This window comes from Fonsecaea multimorphosa (genome assembly GCF_000836435.1).
Source record: "Fonsecaea multimorphosa CBS 102226 unplaced genomic scaffold supercont1.16, whole genome shotgun sequence".
Taxonomy (NCBI): Eukaryota; Fungi; Ascomycota; class Eurotiomycetes; order Chaetothyriales; family Herpotrichiellaceae; genus Fonsecaea; species Fonsecaea multimorphosa.
In genome coordinates, this window is record NW_015971650.1 from 196,050 (window position 1) to 219,810 (window position 23,761).

Here is a 23,761-nt window from a genome sequence, read left to right on the forward strand (position 1 = left end):
GAAATGTACCATGCCACCAACGAGATATACAACAAAGCAACATATCAAAGTGCTGAATTGTAGTGCACACCCCTCCCCTCCTATTTATGACGATATTGCTCAAAGGCCAAGTCAGGCAGTCTTGGTTCCCTCGAGAATGGAGGAGGACTTGCGGAGCGCTCGCTTCGCCCCTGGCTCAAGCTACGGTAACTGCTTGCGCCCATGCCTGCAGCACCCTTGACCAAAGTCTCTTCGCTTTCGTCCCCTCGAGGCCCGAAACGTGAGTAAGCCTGAGCGCGCATCGGTTCGTAGCTTTGTCCAAACTCGGACATGTTGCGGGCGTGACGGGGTGGCGACGCAGAGTAAGGCTTTGGTTGTAAAAGGAAAGCATCGCCCTCGAGGTCCTGAGAGAGGTTCTTCTGCGCGGCCTTACGACGCTTTCGGTGAGGATTCTCTCTGCAGCAAGTGATGATGCTGTTGATGACGATCAGGAGCGAAAGGATGGCGGTCAAAGCAGATTGGACCACAATCAAGACAACGCCGGTGATGGTCTTTGTGGTTTGCGCAATTCCAAGCTCTTCCACAAAAATCAGGATACAAACGACCGACATGACGCGGACGATTTGAATGATGATGTTGATCCAGTTGCCCGACTTGCGCTGGTACGGCCGACTCCACAGAAGCAGAATGAGCATAAGAGCTTCAATGATCAGCTGACCGACGGTCTGGACCAGGCCATGACCATCGCCTGCCGCCAGAACGCACCCTTTGGCGAACATGTAGACAATGGAAGGGATAAATAGCCACCAGTAACCCTTCTTGTAGTTCTCGTAGAAGAGCTTGTACTTCTTCCAAGTCTCCTTGTTTTCGAACAGAGAACTTGCGTCGCCTTCAATCTTCTTCACTTTTCGGACCACGCTCCAGATCTTGAAGGTGTAGAAGGCCAAGATCGCCGTGAACGTGCCGAGAGTGAGACCCGCAAGGAGCTTAGCCGCCCAAGAGTCGCCGTGGGTGAACTGATAGATGCAGTACAGCGTCCACACGCCGTACAGCAGGAAAATCAAATTGGTGATGGTTTGAGCCAGGATGCGCCAATATTCCTTGCGGAAAGTGGTCAGAGACTTGGGGAATCGGCCGAAAAGCGACCAAGCCTCGAGAATGACCTTGAAAAGAAGGATACCGACCACAATAGCCGCAACCACAACTGCGAAGATCAGGAGGACGGTCATGAAGGTGTTGGCCTGGGGAATCGTGAGCTGCTCAACGTAGCCCTGAATCCCTTGGACCAGGTGTGACTCCTTGGAATTGCTTTGGCCGGAATCTGCGCTGGTATTGTTACTGACGGAAGTGGTGATCTGACGAATCATCAACGAGAGTGATCGCTTTGCAATGCCGGTCGTTGTTGAGGTGGTAGTTCCGTCGGGGAAAACCAGAGTGGCGTTTCTGAGGTAGTCATAGCTGTCATCGGTCAAATTGCCTCCCGTATGTGCTCGAAAGGAGTCAATTGACGTCTGGAGCCCACTCCAGGAGATAAGACCAGTGCTGAAAGCGAAGTTTTTCGCAAAGCTGCGGTACACCCCGGGATACGAGACTGAGTGCATCCCGTTCATTGCCATTCCTTGGAACCACCACATGACCTCGAAAAAGCCAGGGCTAGAAGAAGTTGAGCCGGGATGTGCTCCAGTGGCAGCGGCGCCAACCAGTGACACAGCCAAGGCACCAGCAGCAATGGCCGCCGCAACGTATGATACCGCTGGCACATCCGTGGTCTTGCCATTAGAAACACCAGAAGAAACACAAGCGACTTCTTGTCCGTCTTTGGCCTTGAGAATCATCTGAGCGGTTCCATCGAGATCGGGGAGGGAGTAGGCTATTGAAGGAATAAGAGAAGTATACTGTGAGGGGATGACTTGTGATCCGTTGGCCGAAAATGATGATGCGGGTACTGGGCGTCGTTAGTATCGGACCAGGTGGCATTCAAAAGCAGCAGTCGACTTACCGGGACACAACTGTTCGACTTTGGTGGAATCAGCACAGGGATCAAAAGTGTTATTGTACACTTTGATGCCATATGCCGTCACAATCAGTTCGGCCGTGACAAACTGCTGCTGTTTGCTGGAGCCGGAAACATCGAAGTCGATCTTGTTCGTCGACCGGTCAAAAGAAATGTCGACATTGTTGACCTTGATTGTCGATGTCCCATTGTTGCAATTGGAGAAGCCATTTGTTTTTAAGATATCTGTTCCCAGCACAGATGGAAGGAGAGCCAGAGAAGCCAGTGCCACTGTTGATAGCCTCCACATGACGATGGCCGTTTGTGGTGTGTCCAAATGACAGTATAGTCGCCGCGAAACGGCCCTGGTACGAGTCTTCCTCCTATATCTCTTCCCAAAAAGGTATACTCAATATCTTGAAGTAGTCTCGGAATCGGAGGTATTGGTCTCAACGGGCGTCAATTGCTTGGGGAAAGGAAGAGAAGGGTTTGTTTCCGCTAGAAGCGTGAATGCGGGAGAATAAAAGCGAACGACGGACGGAACGAAAATAACAGGGGAAGAGCGAACGGTATAGAAGAAGCGAGTGTTGTGGTGCAGGAACGATTGAACAGTTGTATGCCAGTGGGAAAAAGGACCGAAGAAATGGATTTTCAGCTGCATGCATGGAAACATGCGATGCGAGGGAAAGATATGGCTCATGATCGGTCTGGTTGGCCTACGAGCCAGGATCCAGGGTTTGGTCCGCATGGAGACGCCCGTTTCAAGATGTGGGCTCTGGGCTAGTCGGAGGACGACGACAGGCACTGCAGGCATTGCAGGCACCAGAAAAAGGTGAAATGGTTGAATCGATATTAGCCCTTGGCCGGCGACCGAGCAGGGGTATGTTTGGGTGTCCCAGGTGGTGTTTGGGTCAGTGGCGTTTTTGGGAAAAACTTTGATGGGGTTTGACTGGCTGTCACCCAGTTTCTCGATCGATGGAGTCAGCTTCTGCCATGAGTTATTGGTACCGCAGCAATGGCTAGGGTTTGGTGAGGCCCAGGGCCAGGGCTTGTGGCGCGAGGGGGTGGCGCCGCCGCCAGAATCCTACCCACCTAGGTACCTGGTACCTGCAAAGAAAGCTTGGGGAACAATACTCGGTACCCATGTTAGTTAAAGCTCATGTGGTGGCTTGGGCGTCTTGGGCGTCTTGGGTATCCTCGGCGCAACCCACAGGGACGTTACGTCGCCCTCGGCTAACCTGTTGGTGGTAGTACTAGGTACCTCGTATGTAGAGTGCCTTTGCGCAGCATGGTACAGACACACCTGCAATGCACCTCAGTCCTCAGCCCTCATGACCATCCGTCGACCTGTGAGTCTCATGCCACTCACGGCCCTCATTCTCTTACTCCTGCTGCGCGTGCTGTGTTGACCGCGACGGAAGCCGACTACCGAAAACGACAGCTTCAACACATCAGTGGAGCCATGGGACGCTTGGAGCATTCGATGAGGCGCAGCATGTGTGGTTCCCCTCTGCGAAAAAACTCTTCTGGACACCGAATCCCAACGCCCATTCGTCATTTCCCACTATTGACCCTAGCCGGGCGCTGCGCCTCGCCGAAATCCTTCTGGGTGTCTCTGTACCTGCATTGCCGGTTGACGACGGTGTCAGCATCTTATTCGAATGCAAGGCACAGAAGAGGCTTTGGCTAGTTTCATAATTACCGGGTGACATATAATCAAAAGGGGTATCCCACTGTCGCAAAGCGTGATCGAGTCACTCCGTATAGCGTCAGAGTGTTCAAAAACATGGGATGGCTACACGGGCTCGACGGGTCTCTTCTCCCCATATGGAGACAAGAAGCTTGTGATGGGCCATGGCTAGTGAAGCGCCCATTTGGTATTAATAGACAAAGCCACTAACTTAGGTAATTCACAGCCTCGTCTAGCCTGGAGACTTTCGACAACCTCAACTTGAACTTGTAGGTTTGGTTAAGCAGAAACCCTGTGGAGTGCAATGGTCACGCAAAGTGGATTGACCGCGCATTGAACTTTCGTTGTACTGTCTCTCGAGTCGTGTCCACGATCATTCCGGTGCAAACTGCATCGGGTTCCTCTGTTTTCTTCTGGTATATCACACATGCCCCAGCTTCCCCCAAACCGCCAGCGAGAGACCTAAGACACATGAACCCATCAAGCTGTCCCCTGCAGAGTGAGAGCGCGTAACCTCCATCGCTACCTAGCTGCCTCCGTCGCGCCAATGTTTTGGTCACACCCTCATTGTGGTGTCGAAGCACAGTATCTGATTGCCAGCTGGCCCCGTGGGTTGTTGAGATCGAGGTCAAAATGTAAAGCAGTACTCCGCACCCCATCCACATCCACCCCTTTTCCAGATGAGGCTGCCCATTGCTGAAGATTCCTCACCTCCCATAAGGATGATATCGACCCCTGCCTCCCCGAAAATTTGCTCCTGGCTTGCCCGCATTCTTGGGACCAGTGGGTGCATTGGCCGGAGCTGCGCTCGGCTGAGATGGGCCGCCGGGACCTTTGGGTGGTTTCGGTGTATGTTGGCGGACTGGCCCTGCCGAACCTCTACCACCGACATTGCCTTCTGGCTGGGGAACGTCGTCGTACATGCCTTCCCACGACTGTGGTCCGCCTCCGTGGCTGTGGCCTTGGTTCTGAAAGCCGCCGCCTCGGGGACCCTGCGGAAACCCTCCCTGACGACGGACCTGTTGCTGTTGTTCATACTTCTGCTGTTCAAATGCCAACTGCTCTTGAGCCGAGAAGCCACCACGCTGGCCGCCCATATTGCCGGGGCCGATGGGCGATCGATTGGACCCCATGTTCATCCCTCCCTGTTGCATCTGCATCATTTGCTGCATCATTTGGGGCGTCATGCCTTGCATGTTACCCATGCCGCCAGCGTTTTGCGCATTGGGGCTGTTTGCTCCTTGCATCTTCTGCATTTGTTGCTGCATTTGCATTTGCGCCATCATCTGCGGATTCATGCCCATACTGCCCATCCCTCCCATATTGCCCATCATGTTGGCGGCCATCTGCTGCTGCATCATTGCGAAGTATTGCTGCATTCTTTGCCAGTACTGTGCCATCATTTGTGGCGTCATCCCAGCGGTGCCGCCCATCATGTTGGGAGTTTGAGCTTGCGGGTTTTGGGGAGCTGGGGTATTGTCATTGTTGTAGCGGTCGTCGCGTGCGAACTTGCCTCTGCCTCGCCCACGACCGTAATCGTCGTCTTCGCCCATTTTGCCTCTGGGTTGGGCGCGCTTGACTTCGATCGGCTTTCCTAGGATCTCGAGGGGATGGTATTGAAGGCATTTCTCTACGGCGGCATCACTGTCAAAGGTCACGAAACCGAAGCCTCGCGGTCGGCCGGTGTCCTTGTCCATCATAAGGGTGGCATCGATGACCCGCCCAAATTGGGCAAAAAAGCTTTCAAAATCTTCTTCAGTTGCATCTTGACTGACTCCACCCACGAAGATTTTGGCCGTCTTTTCCTGTTCGTCTCGGGGGATGGCTCGCTTGGGGTCGATCTGGGAACACCACAGTAAGTCTTCGTTCTTTCGACGCGACGCATTGTTTCGAGAAAGGGAACCCAATCTTTCCTGTCTCGCCCGGGACGTATCGAAATGGGTGGGTCTTACAATTTTGCCATCCAAGAAATGCTCTTTGACCATCACGGTATTGACTGTCTTGGGGTCCTTGAACGTCAAAAAACCAAAGCCTCGTGAACGGCCCGTGGCGCTGTCTCGCATGACAGTGCATTCTTGAACTTCGCCAAATTGGGAGAAGTAATCATGAAGCGATTCTATCCACAAGAGTCAGTATGCTGGCGGCAAGTCTCAGTTGGCGATGCATAAGTCTTGTGGTGGATGCAGAGGCGCTGGGACGAGTCTTACGATCCGTTGTTTCCCAATTAAGTCCCCCTATGAACATTTTTCTGTACACATCGCTATGTTAGCTATGAAAGACAATTGAACGACGAGAACGACGCTGACGATGAGGAACGGGGCGTGAAAAACAAAAGCAATGACTGTTAGATGGTAGCGTGTAAAGTCAGTCCGCAGGGCGAGTTCCCCCAGTTCCCGTGATTATCAGCCTCGTCTCCATGTCAAGGGTTCGCGGGCCGGCTCCGCAAGATCGTGAACAAGTGACCTTCGACCGCATAAGGGATGCTCTAGATGTACAGTCCATGGCGTGTGGGTCTTGTTTGCTGTGTGGGCAATCGTGTTGGCGGCTTGTTGCAGGAAAGCCATATGAGCGTGGCCTCCACCGTCAACTTGCCAGTGACATACAGACCGGGGTGGGACGAGGCCAAGACTATGGCTATGAATATTGACCGCCTGCAGGATGCATACACAGTCCAATATGCTTCTGATCACACGTCCCCAGCGCCCATCTTCAGTTTCTGGTACTTGAGCGACTTGCAGCCCTGCAGCTTTGCGGGGGCCAAATCTTTCGGTAAACGCGGCCATTTCTCATACACAATGTAACAGCATGTCGATCCTCGGGATGGCTCGTTCTGTTCTTCCTCCAATATGCGCACAGAGTCGACTTCTTCTAGCGGACAGACGCAAAGGTAAGGTTTGTTGGCTCTTTTGAGATTCAGCAGATACTCCATAGCATCTATCTCCTGCCTGGTTTTGGACTTTGTTACTCTGCTCTGCCTGGAAAAGTATCTTGGTGTATGGTAGTAGTTTCTTGCCCACTATTCTGGCTTCGCTGAATGACCACTTTTCGGCAATGAGATCGACTCGGCTAGTTTGATGCAACCTGTAACCAGCCACTGACGCACGGCTCAATTGGAGAGGCTTTCCAATTCCCTAATCAGTCCGAGCGACCTCGGACTGCAGCTGTCCAAGCACGAGTTGATAGCCAACTGAGGGTGGAGAGATGCTAACAACTCATCCGCGCCTGTCCTGAAAATCGCAAGGCTTGTAGCCAGTTGTAGCAGACTGCTTGACCAATCGCAGACCTGATCTGTTGTTCGTAGTATAGATGAACGAGTGCATCCATTCCCACCACGATCGGCCCCATTGTTGTGTTTGACCCACGAACAGCATCGCACCTTCATCTCGCGCGTTTGCAGATTTTGCAGACCATGCTCGCTTCCGCGGAACCCGCTGCTGGAGGCTGCCACGGCCAGCTGCGCCATGAAACGTCCAGAATCCTCTTCTTCACATTATCGTCCAGTTGATCCACCTCTTTCCTGACTCCTCACAAAAGGGTATGCAAAACGGGATCGACGTGGAAAATAAAGGGGAACAGGGAAGGGTATGGGATGCGGACAAAATCGACAAGCACGTATACTCACCCATCCTCTTTCATGTTGACATTGAAAACCTCTGGCTGTGACGGCTTCTCGTGCGTTTCTTGGACTTGCTTTGGACTATGACTGCCATTGATGGGTCCATCTTGGCCCTGAGGTTCCGTATCAAAGGAAGTGGGGTCGTAGGCGATCTCTGGTTCTTCACCATAGCCTGGAGTCTCGCTGGTTTTCATTACTGTGTCGCTAGAGGTAGGTTGTGCAACGGCGGGGACGGCACCCTTGCCAGAAGCATGGTTCTCATCCGCATCGTAGCTGGAAAGGCCATGTTAAACTCTGCGCCAATCTGAATACGAGGTAGAGCCCAAAACAGAGGTCGAGACAACGAAAGGAAAACACTTACAGGTCTGCGAAGAGATCTTCCTCGACATCGTCGGGTTCTGCCATCTTTATCGTGCACCAAGAAAGGAAAGAGTGATCAGAGGTGGCACGTTTCCGCTCACAAGATCTCGCTTCGAGGACGCGCCTCACGATCTAGCAGAGTAATCACCAGTAGCAGCAGACGGAGAAAGAGCGAAAGGAAACGGTGGCTTTGACTGAGATGAGACAAATGTGAAAAACTTTAGAAAAGGAGATGAGGTGAAAACAACATTGTCGAGAGAGGAGAGAGGGTGGTGCGAAGGCGGGTTTGAACTTAACCAGAGGTGTAAGCCCCCGAATTTGTTTGGCACCCGCAGACGAGCACGCAACGAGTTCTAGGCGCAATTATTAGACTTGGCGGCCTAGTAGTGAGCCTCGACTGGAGTCACCCAGGAGTGGAGTGGCACAGAAGTGGTTCTGGAAGGGGCTTGCTACTGCGACTCGGTGCTTGTGACATGCCGCCTTGCACCACCATCACCACTCATACAACCTCCATGGGTGGCTCATGTAAACATGTTGTCCCCATTGACTACACCTCTCAACAACAGACGCTAAGCATGTTCTCGCCGCCTCATGCAGAAGTGCTTAGGAGAAAATCTCTATAGCAGTTCTCTAGGGGCGGGCTGATCCGCAGACAGGGCCATCATGGCTCACAAGAAGGCCCAACAGCAGGTACATCCCTCGATTCAAGGTGGCATCGAGTCCCTACTAACGTATAGCAGGAGATGGTCCAGGTTGGTTCGTGTCTCCCGCGTTTCGGTGGTCCCTCTTGTGTTCTTCGGGTCAAGAGTGCTGGCTAACGCCGAGATGCGCCTCAGATAGATCAGAGTATGAATGTTGTGTGAGTTGAAATGTTGTGTGGAACCTTGCTAATGCTCTGAAGACGACCATCTTCGCCGTTCTGGCGAGGACGGCCATCGACGCCTCGTCAGACCTCGGGACAGTCGACAAAGGTGTTCGGCGCCTCGTACTCCCACGCCGATATGCTGAAGTTCGAGTCATTGTAAGGCATTCATGGACAACGAAACCGCGATGCTGATCGAACGGGCAGAAACCTGGGACCACATTCGAGGCCAAAGACACCCCCTGCCACATCGGCCCGACCGTCGCAGACTCCTCCATCAGAAAGGCCACACTTTCAGTCCCCAGAAAGAAAACCTTACTCAGGCTATACCTCATCCGCGTTGGGCGAGAGCTGGGACTTGGCCGGTGGAGGAGACCTTGAAGGAGACGACGACGACCTTGTCTATGAGGATGATGAAGATGAGTTTGGGTTGCCTAGCATTGCAAGCATGCGGCGAAAGAGGAGTATAAAGAACAAGGCGCTGAAGGCCGAGCAAATTGCGTATCCGAGTTTGTCGCAGACTACGTCTGCTCCGGCGCTGGCACCATCCCCGTTCCCACGCTCCGCCAGATCCAACAGTTTCGATATCGCCGAAGAGCGGAACCCGCTGTCGTACCCAAGCACAAAGAAGGGAGAAGGCAAGATCCTTAGGCCTCAATACAAAGACATTCTAAAGGATCCAGCAAACTCGCTGCACCTCATCAATTTCCCGTCTCTGCCAGTAAATGCGAACCCGAAAGAAGCAGAGGCTCATAGCACACGGATATCCCGTATCAACAAATTCAAGCGGATATTACAAGCGAGTTCTGTGTCTTTACCAGAGTTGCGAGCTGCCGCTTGGTCAGGAATACCCGAAGAGGTACGTGCTATTACATGGCAGCTTCTTCTTGGCCATCTGCCTACCAACAGCGAACGACGTGTCGCAACTCTGGAGCGGAAGCGCAAGGAATATGTTGATGCTGTGCAACAAGCTTTCAATTCGGGGACGATGGCTAGCAGGAATGCATCGAGCACAGGACTAGCGGGGCTTGCTTCGCAGCCACCCGTCAGCACCGGTCGCGGGAGAGGATTGGACGAGGCGATTTGGCATCAGATCAGCATTGATGTGCCTCGGACAAACCCTCATATACCGCTGTATGGGTTCGAAGCCACACAACGATCCCTCGAACGCATTCTCTATGTTTGGGCTATCCGCCATCCAGCAAGCGGATATGTGCAAGGAATCAATGACCTAGCGACACCCTTCTGGCAAGTCTTTCTAGGCACTTACATCACAGACCTGAACATTGAAAGCGGGATGGATCCCGGTCAGTTACCGAGGCCGGTTCTCGACGCCGTTGAAGCAGACACGTTTTGGTGCCTGACGAAGCTGCTGGACGGTATCCAGGACAACTACATCGTCGCGCAGCCGGGCATTCATCGTCAAGTTGCTGCTCTGCGAGATCTGACGACCAGAATCGATTCGGGCTTAGCTAAGCATTTTGAAGATGAGCACGTGGAATACATGCAGTTCAGTTTCAGGTGGATGAATTGCCTCTTGATGCGAGAATTGAGTATCAAGAGCGTCATTCGGATGTGGGATACGTACATGGTAAGACTGTCTCGCCTCGTAGGACCAAATTTATGCTGATCCAGAAACCCCAGGCCGAAGAGAATGGCTTTTCCCAGTTTCACCTCTATGTGTGCGCAGCATTCCTCGTCAAATGGTCTGACAAATTGATGAAGATGAATTTCCAAGAGATCTTGATGTTCTTGCAAGCCTTGCCGACTCGCGAATGGACAGAAAAAGATATTGAGCTCCTGTTAAGCGAAGCTTTTATTTGGCAGAGCCTGTTTCGCGGCTCAAGGGCGCATCTGCGGACTCAGAATAGCACCGTTCCAATGGGTTCACTTGGCCCTTCCACCTAATCATCTACCTTGCGATCGGCTGTTCATCCTTTCCCTTCGACTTCGAAGATCCGGCCGTCACACTTATTTATCTTCAAATTGTTTGTCTAGAAGAGATGGCATCCTCATATAGTCGTTTCGGTCCTCCCAAATACCGACCTTTCATGACCACAAGTGAAGGCTCGGCGTCTCCATAGCGCAAACCCTTGTGAATGAAGTCGCGACGGCACGGCCAATGGACTGTCACTCGGTTGACGCCACCAGCATTTTGGTCCCGCTTTGTCTACGCGGTGGGCAGGGGATACAGCGCTGATAGCAGTGTGACTAAAGACGGGTGCTCATCATCACCACATCTGTCCCCATTGGCGTTCTCGTCAGGGCATGGGCGCTCGACGCGAGGTCCAGTCCACATACATGAGGACTCTTTCGCGCCACGCGGTGTCAGTCGCCGGTGGACAGTCCATTTATGGCCAGGATCAGTGCGAATCCCGATGGTGTTGCTCGCTGTGTCAGGGCTTCAAAAATTGAGGGGCCACTTGGCCTAAGCAAAGAAGGCTCTACAGCTATCCAGTGCATCTGGAGTATAAGCCGCATGCTCTAGGGTAGCCCAGATGGAGCTCTACAGTGAATCTCCCTCATCACTTGGCCATCGTGCAGGAAATGATGGAGCTGCTCAACAATAAGGCTGCTTGATTCCTGTCACAAAGTCATGGTGAAAGCGCGAAGCTGGTATCCCAGTCAATTCAGCATCCATTGAATGGTTGGTGTTGGACTCGTCGTCAACCATTCCTTGTGCGAACTCTGGCTGAAGGAATCTGTAGCTGACGTATTCTTTGTCAATTAAGAAACCACAGAGCCTTGCTTCCAGGGTCCTCGGAGGCTGACTTGATGTCTTGGAGCTCAAATGTCACCTGAAGATGTGTAGATTTTGAAGCCTTGCCTTAGCTGGAGGACCTGTCGTCAGCCATACGATGACTCGAGTTGTTTGATCATGACGGTGATATGGTTTTGATCGGGTAATCGGCGAGGCGGCGAACCCCGGATCAACGGGGAGGTCAGGCGTTCAGGCTGGGGTATGGAGTATTTGGTAAACGAGACGTATCACGGGTTGATTGTGTGGCGTGCAAGGTTCAAGGCGGGTATAATATGCCTTAGGTTACATATACTAATAGGTAGTAGTAGCTGTAGGAGTGATGAGCCCCGTGGCCCCAGAACGCGGGGTTTTTCCTTGCACCGTTTTTCGCTCACCTGGGCAGCTCCTTGCGTTCTAGACACCAACACCAAACCAACTTGCCCACCCATTCACTCACTTGCTGGCACCTCGGGATCCGGCTTCTTGCAGCACTCCTTCATCCTGTGTTATCTCTTGTCTGTGCTTTCGCCACGGTCTCCACTGCTCATTTTTGCGTTTTGGATGTCGCGACAACCCCCTCGGTGGACCTCTAGAGCCTGGCGCCAATGACCACTTACACAGCGGTCCAAACCTCTCCTACCGTCGCCTCCGAAGAGAGAAATTCCTCTGTCTCAGGGAGCGATGCTGAGAACGAGGACGGCAATGCCGATAATACGCCGGAGGATGGCATCACCTCGAGCAAAAAGAGAAAGAGGCTCTTGAAAATCTCGTAAGAACTGACCTTGTCCCTGTTCGAGCTCTCACCGGCCCACGGTGACACTAATTCGTGCTCCTTAGCTGTGAACTCTGCAAGGTTCGTAGGGATAAGACCTGAGGCTGTTTTGATCGCAGGATATTTACTCAGTGGGAGCAGGCCCGGAAAGTCAAGTGTGACAGAGCAGAGCCTGCTTGTGGCTGGTGCGCCCGCAACAATCGAACATGTGTTTACAAAGAGCGACAAAAGCCCGGTCTTCGGGTCGGCTACGGCCGCGAACTCGAGGAGAAGATCAATCGCCTCGAAGCCCTTCTCCAAGTCATGGGGCGCCGACTCGAAGAGCACATCGCTGAACATGGCGACTTCTCAACCCATCGACCGGGGTCCCTTCACATGTCTCATCCACCCCGATCCGCTTCATTCAACGCTTACCCCCAGAACGACCCTCGCCCGTCGACTGCCAGTATTGTTTCCCAAGACACTCCCGGTTCCGATCCTAGATGGCCTGTCGCTAATGCCTATGAACGAATGCAATACCCCCGGCCACAAGATGCCATGTCCATCCGATCAGTTGTGGACAATGGCGGTCACGAGCTGGTGTCCCAAAGCGAGAGACCCCATTCAGCAGCTTGGTTTCCAACAGCTACACCTGCGCCATCGATGCCGGACTCGGAACTACCGCCATACGACCTGCTGTATACCTTGGTTGATCTCTATTTCAAGCATGTCAACCCGTGGTCTCCCATCTTGGATCGTAAGGCCACGTTTGATGCCTTCTTCGGCTCACAGTCGATGGACGATTCGGACAAGGTGCTCATGCACGCTATTGTGGCCACCACGATGCGCTTCTCCAAAGATTCACGCCTGACCCCTGAGTCGAGAAATCAGTTCCATGAGATCTCCAGGCAAAAGATCATGATGTATGCTCTTGACCACCCGAACGTACGCGCCCTCCAAGCGCTGGTGATCCTCGCCGTCGATGTGCTCGGAACGTCAAACGGCCAACAGGGCTGGAATTTACTTGCTCTGATCACGCGCAATATCGTCCAACTGGGGCTAGATGTTGAGAAGAGCGCATACCTTGAATCCAGCACTTATCCGTCGGCGACGCTTCTTCAGGCCGCGCAACCTCAATCATGGATTGAGAGTGAAGAGCGCCGACGTCTGTGTTGGATGACATTCATTCTTGACAGATACGCGACAGTCGCTACCGCAGACGCCTTTACCCTGGACGAAAGGGAGATGGACCGATGTCTGCCTTGTCGTTACGATCTCTTCTCCCGAAACGAACCTGTTGAGACGAGGTGGCGTCGGCGGGGCGCACCTTCGGAATTGATTGTCAACAAACCAGAAAACTTGGGGAGTTTCTCCTACCACTGTGAAGTTCTCGGGATCTTAAGTCGCATCCATCGATTCCTCCATCAACCTCTCGATATCACGCGCCATTCCGACATACAACGCTGGCGTGAGACTTACCGTGGCCTAGATGGCGAATTGAATGATTGGCTGCAGAACTTGCCGGGCGAATACGGGAAGATCTCTCAACTCTGCCATTCAGACCCTGGAAGCAGGATCTCTAACTGGATCATGCTTCATGCGGCGTTTGTCACGTCCGTTATCCGTCTGCATTCTTCCGCCGCTTATCCGACCATTAAATCTCCCGTTTTCACACCTTCATACCATGCAATCCAACGCTGTCTAGGCGCCGTGGAGAGCTTAAGAGAGATCGCCCAAGACGTTATGAATACCGGCATGCTAGCACTTCTAGGCCATCCATTTGCGTTTGCGCTGTGGGTCTCTGCAAGGCTGCTACTCGTCCATGCAGCGACAATGGAGTGTGAGGTGGACCCAAAAATCATGTTCTTCATCTCCACTCTCGAGCAGATGGGGCGGCATTGGCAGGTTGCTGGGGACTACGCTAGGATATTGAACGATGTGGTGCAAGAGGGAAGCAATGGTTCGGGCAGGACATTCACCGCGATGAGAAGGTAAGGATCTTGGGACTGCTAAGCACTCGTTGACCCAGCGAAACTGACGCCTCGTCTTCAGATGTGCTTACGAATTAAACCTCCTAACCTCGCAACGTCCTCATTCCGTCCTTGACACTGTTACAACGCACAACTCATCGCAGAGCGAACTCGAATTTCTGGAGGTCTTTGACTTTTTCAACTACCCTCGATTGGATTCCATCGCATGGAACAACGCTTTTGATGCATCTGTGTCAATCGCGAATCAAAACCAAACGACGCCGACACAAGGCCAGCCGCCGAACTATCGAGCCACGCCGGCTTTTGTCATCCCGAACCCGGAGAGCGATTGGTTGATATTTAAGCCGCCGTATGAGTAGATGCGCTTTCATCAGGGTGGGTGCTTCATCTGCACAATCGCCCTACTGTTGTTATTCGGCTGTCGGCATAACGTCGGGATACCCATGTTGTAATATAATATAGGTCCTGGGAGCCTTTGACTTTGAGCACGCTCGGACGCTACGTTGAAACGCCGACGCGCTCCTCAATGCGGTCACTTATTGGATGATTACCAAATGTGCTTTCCATTTGAAGATGCAGCTCGAGAACGAGGCTAGAGCTGGTTCCTTGACAAAATCGAAAGGAAATACGTCACCGTCGGCCTCCCGCCGGAAATTGAAATCGAGAATTACTTCCTTTGAAGTGTCTGACGGCAGTGAGGAGCAAGATCACATTTCCAGTGCAACATTTCACTCCACCCATTCCGAGAATGATCCCACGGACAACCTCACCGAAGAATTTCAGTCAAAGGCCAAGACTGAAGATGTTGATGTCGATTTGCGACAACTTTACAGACAAGAGATGGCGCATCCTCACAGAAGAAAATCATGGTTTATGTCGCATTGTCTCCTGGATGGGACGTCACAAGTCAGATACATGCTACAACAGTACAAGGAGGACAGAATTGGAAACGAAATTGAGGCCCCCCAGCCCTCCACCGAAAGCCTTTGTCGGGTATCCATATCATGATCACTGCTCCTAGCTTCAAGCCTCTCAATACAGAGCTTTTCGACCGACGAGATCCACATAGCTATGACGATAGTGTCTTTGCGGTCAAGGATGGGTTGATCGTGGAGTTTTTGCCCAGACACGGGGATCCAAAAGCACAGTTTGAGCTGGAGTTCAACTTCAAGCTCGCAAGAAAGGAGGATGAACCCTAGGGATGGGCTAGGTCCGAAAGCGAGTTTGAGGTCGAGGTCAAGCTTACAGGAAAGGAGGATAAATGGTCGATAGCTCTCCAATAAAACTTTTCCTTCAAGGAAATTGAATCGAGGTGAAGGGCCTTTGAAAGGGGTACTTTGGATACCCCCCTTGCCGGACCAAAGGACCTAACGAGTACAAGGACACGAGATCAGATGAATCTGGGCCTGGCTAATGTTCCCCAGGGCCAAGTCTGCATCGAAACAAGCCCCGCGGACCGATTGCTTGTCTTCTTTCATCCAGGGGCATCTGATTGGCACAGAGCAGCAGCCCGTCGTGCGCCTGGAGAGTCCAAAAAGTTCGTCTCGCGAAGAAAGGGTTTATCGAGCCGAGGGGCCATCCCAAGCTGTTGAAGTCCTTGCATCGTTGCTAGTAGCAATCACGCGCATGAATGCCAGAGTGCATTGGGACGATCATCAGATGTTTGAGCAACGAATTGTTGCTATCTCCCAAGTTAAAAGGGCGTTTCTTCCAGCAAAAGGCACTCGGGAGGTGCTTCCAGTGAAACCCGCCTGAACCATCGGCCATCCTCATTAACTCAAACTGTTGGCGCAAGCGGCTGAAAAGTTTGATTCTAAGAATAACAGGCTTGCTGGCTACGCGCTCTCGGCTTCGTTGTTTGATCATGACCGTGGGGCTCGGGAGTCTGAACCAGTGTGCAATCGCCTGGCCCCAACTTGGTCAGTATAGAACGGATCCATCTTCATGTTTGAGACTCCGAACTTTGATGCGGCCTGCCTGAGCACACGCTGTAGACCCTCCACATGGCATCCACAACCTACACGATTTTGCCCAAGGACGATGGGACGGCCGTGATCCGACAACAGGAGAAAGACGACCTGGGATCCGAGGCCGTCAGCCATCAGCAACCCGCTCGATGGAAATTGACCCTGCAGCTTGCCACACTCGCCACAGCAACTGTACTGCTTGTCAACGTGATCATCACGGTGTACTTCGCCGTCTCAAACGGCCTGCATGGCGGAAACTCGATTCTTTATCATGGCGACTGTGCGGAAACTGCCCGGCTGTCGACTTGGTCTCATATCGGCATCAATATTCTCAGCACGATTTTGCTGAGTGGAAGCAACAATGCGCAGCAATATCTTTCTGCGCCGACGAGAGCGGAACTGGATCGGGCTCACGCCGCTAAAGAGTGGCTCGACATCGGTATACCAAGCATCCGCAACCTGTTTTCGTCCAAGATAGGACCCTACAGACGCATCCTGTGGGGATTTCTGGCATTGGGTTCGATTCCTCTGCACTGGGTGTAAGATTTCCCCCTATAGTTTCCTCCCCTGTTTCGTTTCAAGAGCTGATGGCGGATTCTTTCACAGGTACAACTCGGCCATGTTTGCCAGTTTGTCTGCAAAAGAGTACTCGGTTCTGGTAGTGTCTCCCGATTTCATCGACGGTACTAACACTGGCTTCGTCGATCCTGTCGCCCATGTCTGGAATACCGATGACGTTAGGGCCACCAACGAATCGGTTGCCATCATACGCAAGGTCATGAACACCTTCGAGAGGCTTGATGTTTCCGAGTGTGTTACTGCGTACGCTCAGCAGGTCGTCTCGTCAAGGCGAGATTTGATCGTCGTCGTGGATGCGCCCAGCTACGACGTCAAATATTGCCCCTCTGCCTACACTTCGCTCACCTGCTTTTACGCCAACCCCAATGTGACGAATTCGATAATCCAAATCTATAGCAGCGAATACGGAAACTGGATATATGCCTCTACCTCATACGCCTGGATGTGTGCCGACTATGTTTCTGGCTGCGGCGACCCGGCAGTTACCAAATCAATGAAGACATCATGGACATTGTACGACTATCCGGTGGATTACTGCTTGAGCGAACGCGTTCAAGAGGACTGCACTTTTCGCATGAGCGTTCCAATCATGCTGATTGTGTGCGTGTGCAATATCACGAAGCTGGTTTGTCTTGTCCTTGCGCTCCTCTTGATAAAAGAAGCCCCACTCCTCACCATTGGTGATGCTGTTGCTTCCTTCATGCGGAACAAAGATCCCAATACCACCAATATGGCGTTGGTTCCAAGGTCAGAATTTGATCAGAAGAGCAATTGGAAACCCAAATCTCTACCATATGACAACCCTCGCCGGCGCTACTTCTCCTCTGCTTCTTCCTGGAAATGGTGGATATGCAATCTTCTGTAAGTCCTCGCTGCACTTCACCGACGTTGGAGCATTTGAATCACTGACTCGGTGACAGTTACACTATTGGTATAGGTCTCATTGCCGGGCTCATGGGCCGAGCAATTCACTCGATAGCCCTCGTAACAACGCAAACGTCGACCGGGCAACTGATACTCACAGATGGTTTTGGCAAGATTGTATCTCGGAATCTGCTGACCTTAACGTCGTCCTTCGTCCCGTCCGTGCTGCTGGCTAATTTCCCACAACTGGTTTTGTCGGCAATTTACCTCACATACAATGCTCTGGCGACAAGCATGTCTGTAACTCGAGAATACGTCTCATACTCGATCTTTAATATCACTAAGAAAGGAAACGCCCCAGCTTCTCTTCGAGTTTCCAATCCGACCGAAGAATCCTCTCAACGCCGAGCGTATTATCTCCAGCTGCCGTTTCGCTTCGCCATTCCCCTCATGGCGGGATCAACAGTTCTGCACTGGCTCACATCGCAGTCTCTATTTCTCGCCAAGGTCGACATTTATCATTCTCTGAATACTCATACCCCAGCCGAAACCGAAGTCATTGACGCTGAAGCCAGCCTTGATACCACTGGCTTCTCGGTTCTGCCAATGATCTGCGCCCTCATCATCGCAGTCATCATGACATTGATTCTGAATGGAATTGCGTTGAGGAGAATTACCGGCGCCATGCCCATTGCCGGAAGCTGCAGCGCCGCTATTGCTGCATCATGCCATGGTCGTGGCTGCGGGCTTGGACCTGTGACATGGGGTGTCGTGGACGAAGCAGGAGAGCATCTCATGAGATCCACGCCGCCCGATGCTGATGCTGACGATTTTTCAAACAGCAGCAGCAGTGGAAAATTAGGATTTGTTGACGGCACCGCAGGGTGTCCTGTGCAGGGTCAATTTTACTTTTGATCAATCCCAAGGCGAGGTAGATTTAGGTAGAGTCCGCTTTGCCGAATGTCACTATCCTGGTCTGTTAACAGCAACCTGTGCTGAACATGTGGGCGGCCAGAGAACTTTTTGCTACTTGTAAGTTGCCCCCTGCTCTAGAAAGAACGTGGTAAAGACCAGTTTTTGTAAATATCTCAGGCCATTTTGCTCAAGATGAGTAAAGAGGTAGTAGGGGCGGCCAGGTGGCGGCCCAGTAGTGAGACGCTGCTGTTATGTGGCCATGGTTGGCCATGGTCGGGCTTTTCAGCACTTCCCACCATCCTTCCCCATTCTTAACCGGTTGATTCTTTCCTTCGCCCTTGCAACCGGCTATGTAAGAACCCTAGCGTGACTGTGTGTGCCAAAGCTTCCGCCCATCTTCCTCGGGCAGCTGCAAAAACTACGCAAAGGCCCCCCTCGAGGCCTTGCAGACAGCAACCCCGCCGAACTGGAGCACGCTGGCGCCCACAAACATATCCTCAAAGACGTGGGCCGCGGTCATGAAACTGAGATTCGACCCGTCGTCAAAGTAGACCAGCTCCGGGTGGGTATAGTTAGTTTCGCGACGCAGGCGCAACGCTGCGGCCGGCACCAGGAAGTCCTTGCCCAGCGAGCGGACGTTGGCCAGGTACGCGGGCAGGTCTTCCAGCGTGGGGAAGACAGCGACGAGCAGGTCGCCTGTGCTGGGAACGACGTTGATGTTGTCCGCGGCAGCTCCGAGATCCTGGTGGTGGTGAGTGAAATTGAATGAGCGAACCTGATGTCTTCAGGAGATTGATAGAAAGATACTCACCACCGTCTGCAAATAAGCCAGGCTCTTGTCCTCGTGGATCTCGAATACCGTGACGGTGCCGTTCTTCGAGTCGCCGACAAACAGTCGATCTCTCCACAGGCTGAGCCCGTTGGCGCCTGGGAAGGTGCCCGATACCTGTCTGCAGAGGACGATGTTCTGTTTGAATTTGTGAGAACTTGATTGCCACAATAGTGCCCCAGGCGGGTCAAGTTAGATGGAAACCTACGTCTTCTGCGTTGCAGTATTGGACATTGGTCGCCCAGCTCCAGGGGCCCAACATCTCCTCCATAGCTCGCAGGGGACCACCGGCGAAGTAGTGGTCGTTGGTCACAAAGAAGGCCCTGCAAAGCATAAGCAGTCAGCTTGCTGCGATCTCCATCCCAGGGGGTGTGACGCCAGTCAGAGGTTCAGCTGGGGCTGGGGCTGGGGCAGGGGCGGGGGTTTACAAAGGCCCCGTTGCGGCGACGCCGTTGGCAGTCTTGATATTGGGATGCTTGACGTTCTTGACCAGCTCGACCACGTCGGAGCCGAGCGTGTGCGCGAAGACGGCAATCGAGTCGCCACTGCGAGCATGGTTGACTGCAAAGATATGGATCTGACACATAGTCAGCTCCATTTTCTTGAACATCGCCCAGTCAGTGTTCAGAAAAAGTGCCTGACCTGAGAAGGATCTCCCGGGAGCGGAAATATGTCGATGCCGTGCGTGATAAAGTCGCCTTCTAGGCCCTTGATCTGCAACTCGGTGGTGGTGCCGGTGTCCAGGTCATGCTTGAACAGCTGCTCGCGAAACGAGGACTCGGCGCGACGCGACACGGTCCGCACGCCGGCGCAGGGGTACCAATGGGTCCTCTCGACGGGATCTCCGCACGACAGGAAGGCCGTGCGGGACGGGAAATGGATCTTGACGTCTTCACACGCATTGGCGGCCCGGATGATCTGGCAGTCGTGGTTGTTGAGCGCCGAGCTGTTCTCCCAGCGCACGAGTCGGGTCTTGTCGATCTCGACGCGCCCGGCCAGTTTGAGGAGCTGGGGCGACTGGTTGTACAGCAGGACCGAGAGCAGCGGGATGAACAGGGACAAGCGGAGTAGGCTTGACATGATGGGTTTTCGAACTCAGTTTCAGACAGATAAGGCATTAATAGGATGGCTTGGGAATATAAGATTCCCCCCGAAGGATCTTTGATGCCAGGGATCAGTAGCCAGCCGACCGAAGTCGTTGCGGAGAAGAACGACCCGCCGACGCACGATACGGTTCCTTGCCGAAGTCGATAGCCTATGACAGCTTGCGAGAGTCGCCGTTCGACCTACCTTTCGCATCATTTCTGACTTCCTGACATATTGTGAAGCTATCAAATGGGAAGGAACTGAAAGCCCACTCTCTGCAGGTCAGAATCCTTTCATATTTCCCCAGACCACGTATGGACCGCGGTGCCGGGTCCTTTGCTCATTCACGTCGCATATCCCAGGCTGAACGCGACATTAGGCTGAGCGAGCAATGCACCCGTTTTTCCCATAATGACTGATCGCGGGCTTTCTCACTCAAAAGATCACGGCAATGCATCGTTCGCAACACGAGTTGGCACAGCTCAGGTCAGATCAGGGTCATTGAAAAACTAGCTCATAGCAGGATGAAACAGCTTGCCAGTTCAATCCCTCTGGACCATACTGTCAGCGTATATCACTTTTCAGCGACCACCTTGATACATCAGACATGAACTAAGAAAACAATGGAGCATTGCATATGACTTGTTGTACTCGCTAAGGCCAACAGCATCTGTGCCAAGTGGTGGTGGTGGTGCTGTTCCTTCAAGCAACCAGATAGGAAATGTGGGGCCCTCCACATCGTGGGGTCGATATACACACTGCCAACCTTGAAGGAAGTATTATGGATTGGGGTAAAGTATACCAATATCCGACTGCTGACAAGGCTGATAGCAAAGAAAGTCTGTTTGGCTTTTGAACAGGGAGGTCGAACTTGGACTAACTAGGAATTTCAGGAATCTTGCCCACTGCCCAGCTCTATCAACATGTCGACCGTCACAGTAGACCACCCTTCAATAGGATCGGTCAAGGGCCTTGAGGGCGATGGCGTATATCAATTCCTAGGGGTCCAATATGCCACCCTCGACGACAGACTTGCTGAAGCTCAAGTCAAATCAACATATGAAAGTCCAGTTGATGCCACAAGCCACGGGTAATTGAGCCTCTCCCTCGCCGACATCCTGGAGATATTAACAATCATATCCAAGACCCTCTTCGTTCTCTCCCCCAAATGGATACGACAACGAGATGCTGTTCATTCAGCGATCAATGCCCAAGCCACCCATTGTCCACTCGGACTTGGAGTGCTTAAATCTAAACATCACAGTGCCGAAAGGCCAGAGTGGTGTCGATCTCACAAAGCAGAAGCTCCCCGTCTTCATTTGGATGCACGGAGGAGGCTTCGTTGTCGGAGCGAACTCCTGGCCGCATTATGACCACGCCAAACTCGTCAAGCTGGCCAGTGACAATGGAGTGCCTGTGATTGGTGTGGGCATCAAGTACGTCTACCCGCCTTCCAACAGAGATTCTAGAGGGGCTGAGACCTACGTTTGGACCCTGCTGAGACGAAAACTAGCTTCCGTCTAGGTCTTCCCGGCATGTTGACTTCGTCGGAATTGCGCCAACGGGGCTACCAACCCAACAACGGACTTCGAGATCAGAGGGCGGCTTTCCGCTGGGTCAAGCAGCACATTGCCGGGTTTGGGGGTGATCCAGACAACATCACCGTTATTGGCGAGAGTGCCGGAGCAGGTATGGGAAAGGCTACTGTTTCCAAAGACCTTTGGATTTGGAGCTGATACAGAAGATCTTCAGTTGCGACCACGTTCCATCTGTACTCCAAAGAGCCGCTGTTCAACCGCGCAATAGCGACAGGTGGTACCTGCCTCCTTGTCCCAGCGTTCGCTCCCGAACAGCAAGAACATACTTACCAGCAGGTACTGTCCATCCTGGGCCTTGAGAAGCTCGATGCCGAACAACGGATCCAAAAGCTTTTGACACTACCCATGGACGAGGTCATTGCGAAACTGCCGCCGTCTGTCGCGTTCTTGCCCACAGTGGACGGCGAGATTATCCCTGTACAGCCGACGTTTGCGGGAGTGGCCGATAAATCGGATCAAAGCATGCCTGGTAAGCAGTGGGCGGAGGCTTTGATGATCGGACACAGCGAGTTTGATGTAAGTTCCAACCAGCGATGTCCGATTGACCTAAATGGTCATAAACTGTTGCTCACACAATATGTACCCATGTGTAGGCCTCGGTACTTGGATTCATGCTGGGACACCTGAAGTCAGGCATTCGGGAAAAGTTCGCAGCATCAGTGAGGTCTTCTCTCTCGGCGACACCCGAGATTGCAGAGTCCCTCCTCGACGCCTACGGCTTCAACGACTCGACGCTCGACGACGAAGCTGCGTTCATCAAATTCCTCGAGTTCGTCAACGACGTCAGCTTCTTCGGCGCAACCACCTGCTTCGCCCGCGGCTGGCCACTGTCAACCGCCTCCGAGCCCAAGATCTTCACTTTCTTCTTCAACGAGCCCAACCCCTGGCCCGGCGCGTACCAGGGTCGAGCAACCCACGTCCTCGACGTCGTGTTTCTGTTCCAGAACCACAACCAGAACTTGCCGCCCGCGCAGAGGGCCGCCGCTGAGGCCTTCGGAATGGACTTGGTCAGGTTCGTGGCTGGGCAAAGGCCGTGGCAGGGGTACACGCCGGAGAAGAGGGCGGCGAAGATATTCGGCCCGTCCAGGGGGGAAGAAGCAAAGGCGAATGCCAAGGTTATTGAGGATGCGGAATCGTTGGAGACGGGAAGAGGCAAGGCCATCCTGGACATTGGGGACAAGGTGGGGTTTTATAAATTGAACGAGACGATTGCGAGGTTCAGACTGGGTCTTTGAGGGGCTCGGTATGGCGTGGAAATAACCGCTGCACGTATGTGCGTATATACGGGGCTCGCTGAGAACACGCCTTGCCCCCTTTGTTGCTCCCGAGTCTCAGCCTTGCGGGTACTTGGGGAAGTTGGGGCCACACACACGGACATAATCATATATACACGGACATACAAATATGCCCACGTGGATTTCTCCCACTGGTTCTCCGACTCTAGACAGAGTACTGTACCTGCCTCGCCAGGTAGCTCCACCGCAGGGGGAACCTAGTCAACCACATGGCTAAGTGGCCTTTGCGGTGGCACAGTGTGGTGGTGGCGGCAGACCACGTGGCAGACTATGCTCTGCCCCCTGCTGCCAGCGCTTTGTGGGATAGGAGCCCTTTTCGTTTGGGGAAGGTGAGTCAATCGGTGGGCATTTGGGGGAGATGGGACTCTTTGGGTGAGTTGAGAATGAGATTATGTTAGGTCTATGTTGTGGAACCATCAAATGCTCGCTAAATACTATTCTGTAGATAGATAACGGAGTATTACATGCACCGCCAAACTCGCCTGTAAGGTCGATGATGGACGGGGGCACGAGAGTTGGATGGCTTGGATTGTCCCTGTCTTCTTCCCTGCGTCGATCTCGACAAGTCACATATCGAGAGCATGTCGGTCTCATCGTGGATTTGGGTTCCGTAATGAACTAGACGGGTCTGTCGCAAATGCAAATC

At 52.9% G+C, this 23,761-nt stretch overlaps 9 protein-coding genes across 9 annotated transcripts; 5 read left to right on the forward strand and 4 right to left on the reverse strand.

Annotated features, from left to right (window-relative positions):
• Window positions 1-80: 80 nt before the first annotated feature.
• Z520_07715 (uncharacterized protein) lies at window positions 81-2,282 on the reverse strand (the record flags this gene model as incomplete). Its single annotated transcript, XM_016778212.1, has 2 exons — window positions 81-1,924; window positions 1,979-2,282. 2 exons carry the CDS (start codon window positions 2,280-2,282, stop codon window positions 81-83), a joined length of 2,148 nt encoding a protein of 715 aa, XP_016630572.1.
• A 2,087-nt stretch (window positions 2,283-4,369) lies between these two features.
• Z520_07716 (uncharacterized protein) lies at window positions 4,370-5,906 on the reverse strand (the record flags this gene model as incomplete). The annotated part of the gene is made up of 3 exons (XM_016778213.1): window positions 4,370-5,503; window positions 5,615-5,778; window positions 5,870-5,906. The coding sequence occupies 3 exons, from the start codon at window positions 5,904-5,906 to the stop codon at window positions 4,370-4,372; spliced, it is 1,335 nt and encodes a 444-aa protein (XP_016630573.1).
• A 1,374-nt stretch (window positions 5,907-7,280) lies between these two features.
• Z520_07717 (uncharacterized protein) lies at window positions 7,281-7,683 on the reverse strand (the record flags this gene model as incomplete). Its single annotated transcript, XM_016778214.1, has 2 exons — window positions 7,281-7,551; window positions 7,640-7,683. The coding sequence occupies 2 exons, from the start codon at window positions 7,681-7,683 to the stop codon at window positions 7,281-7,283; spliced, it is 315 nt and encodes a 104-aa protein (XP_016630574.1).
• A 618-nt stretch (window positions 7,684-8,301) lies between these two features.
• Z520_07718 (uncharacterized protein) lies at window positions 8,302-10,408 on the forward strand (the record flags this gene model as incomplete). Its single annotated transcript, XM_016778215.1, has 6 exons — window positions 8,302-8,328; window positions 8,379-8,394; window positions 8,475-8,484; window positions 8,540-8,659; window positions 8,708-10,091; window positions 10,145-10,408. 6 exons carry the CDS (start codon window positions 8,302-8,304, stop codon window positions 10,406-10,408), a joined length of 1,821 nt encoding a protein of 606 aa, XP_016630575.1.
• Window positions 10,409-11,845: 1,437 nt separating this feature from the next.
• Z520_07719 (uncharacterized protein) lies at window positions 11,846-14,341 on the forward strand (the record flags this gene model as incomplete). The annotated part of the gene is made up of 4 exons (XM_016778216.1): window positions 11,846-12,009; window positions 12,078-12,093; window positions 12,154-13,982; window positions 14,044-14,341. 4 exons carry the CDS (start codon window positions 11,846-11,848, stop codon window positions 14,339-14,341), a joined length of 2,307 nt encoding a protein of 768 aa, XP_016630576.1.
• Window positions 14,342-14,986: 645 nt separating this feature from the next.
• On the forward strand, window positions 14,987-15,181 carry Z520_07720 (uncharacterized protein; the record flags this gene model as incomplete). Its single annotated transcript, XM_016778217.1, has 1 exon — window positions 14,987-15,181. The coding sequence occupies one exon, from the start codon at window positions 14,987-14,989 to the stop codon at window positions 15,179-15,181; it is 195 nt and encodes a 64-aa protein (XP_016630577.1).
• An 804-nt stretch (window positions 15,182-15,985) lies between these two features.
• Window positions 15,986-18,307, forward strand: Z520_07721 (uncharacterized protein; the record flags this gene model as incomplete). The annotated part of the gene is made up of 3 exons (XM_016778218.1): window positions 15,986-16,488; window positions 16,556-17,389; window positions 17,449-18,307. The coding sequence occupies 3 exons, from the start codon at window positions 15,986-15,988 to the stop codon at window positions 18,305-18,307; spliced, it is 2,196 nt and encodes a 731-aa protein (XP_016630578.1).
• Window positions 18,308-18,725: 418 nt separating this feature from the next.
• Window positions 18,726-20,216, reverse strand: Z520_07722 (uncharacterized protein; the record flags this gene model as incomplete). Its single annotated transcript, XM_016778219.1, has 5 exons — window positions 18,726-19,049; window positions 19,119-19,274; window positions 19,345-19,459; window positions 19,565-19,713; window positions 19,779-20,216. The coding sequence occupies 5 exons, from the start codon at window positions 20,214-20,216 to the stop codon at window positions 18,726-18,728; spliced, it is 1,182 nt and encodes a 393-aa protein (XP_016630579.1).
• A 929-nt stretch (window positions 20,217-21,145) lies between these two features.
• Z520_07723 (uncharacterized protein) lies at window positions 21,146-23,055 on the forward strand (the record flags this gene model as incomplete). Its single annotated transcript, XM_016778220.1, has 5 exons — window positions 21,146-21,312; window positions 21,368-21,658; window positions 21,736-21,911; window positions 21,975-22,336; window positions 22,414-23,055. 5 exons carry the CDS (start codon window positions 21,146-21,148, stop codon window positions 23,053-23,055), a joined length of 1,638 nt encoding a protein of 545 aa, XP_016630580.1.
• Window positions 23,056-23,761: the final 706 nt, after the last annotated feature.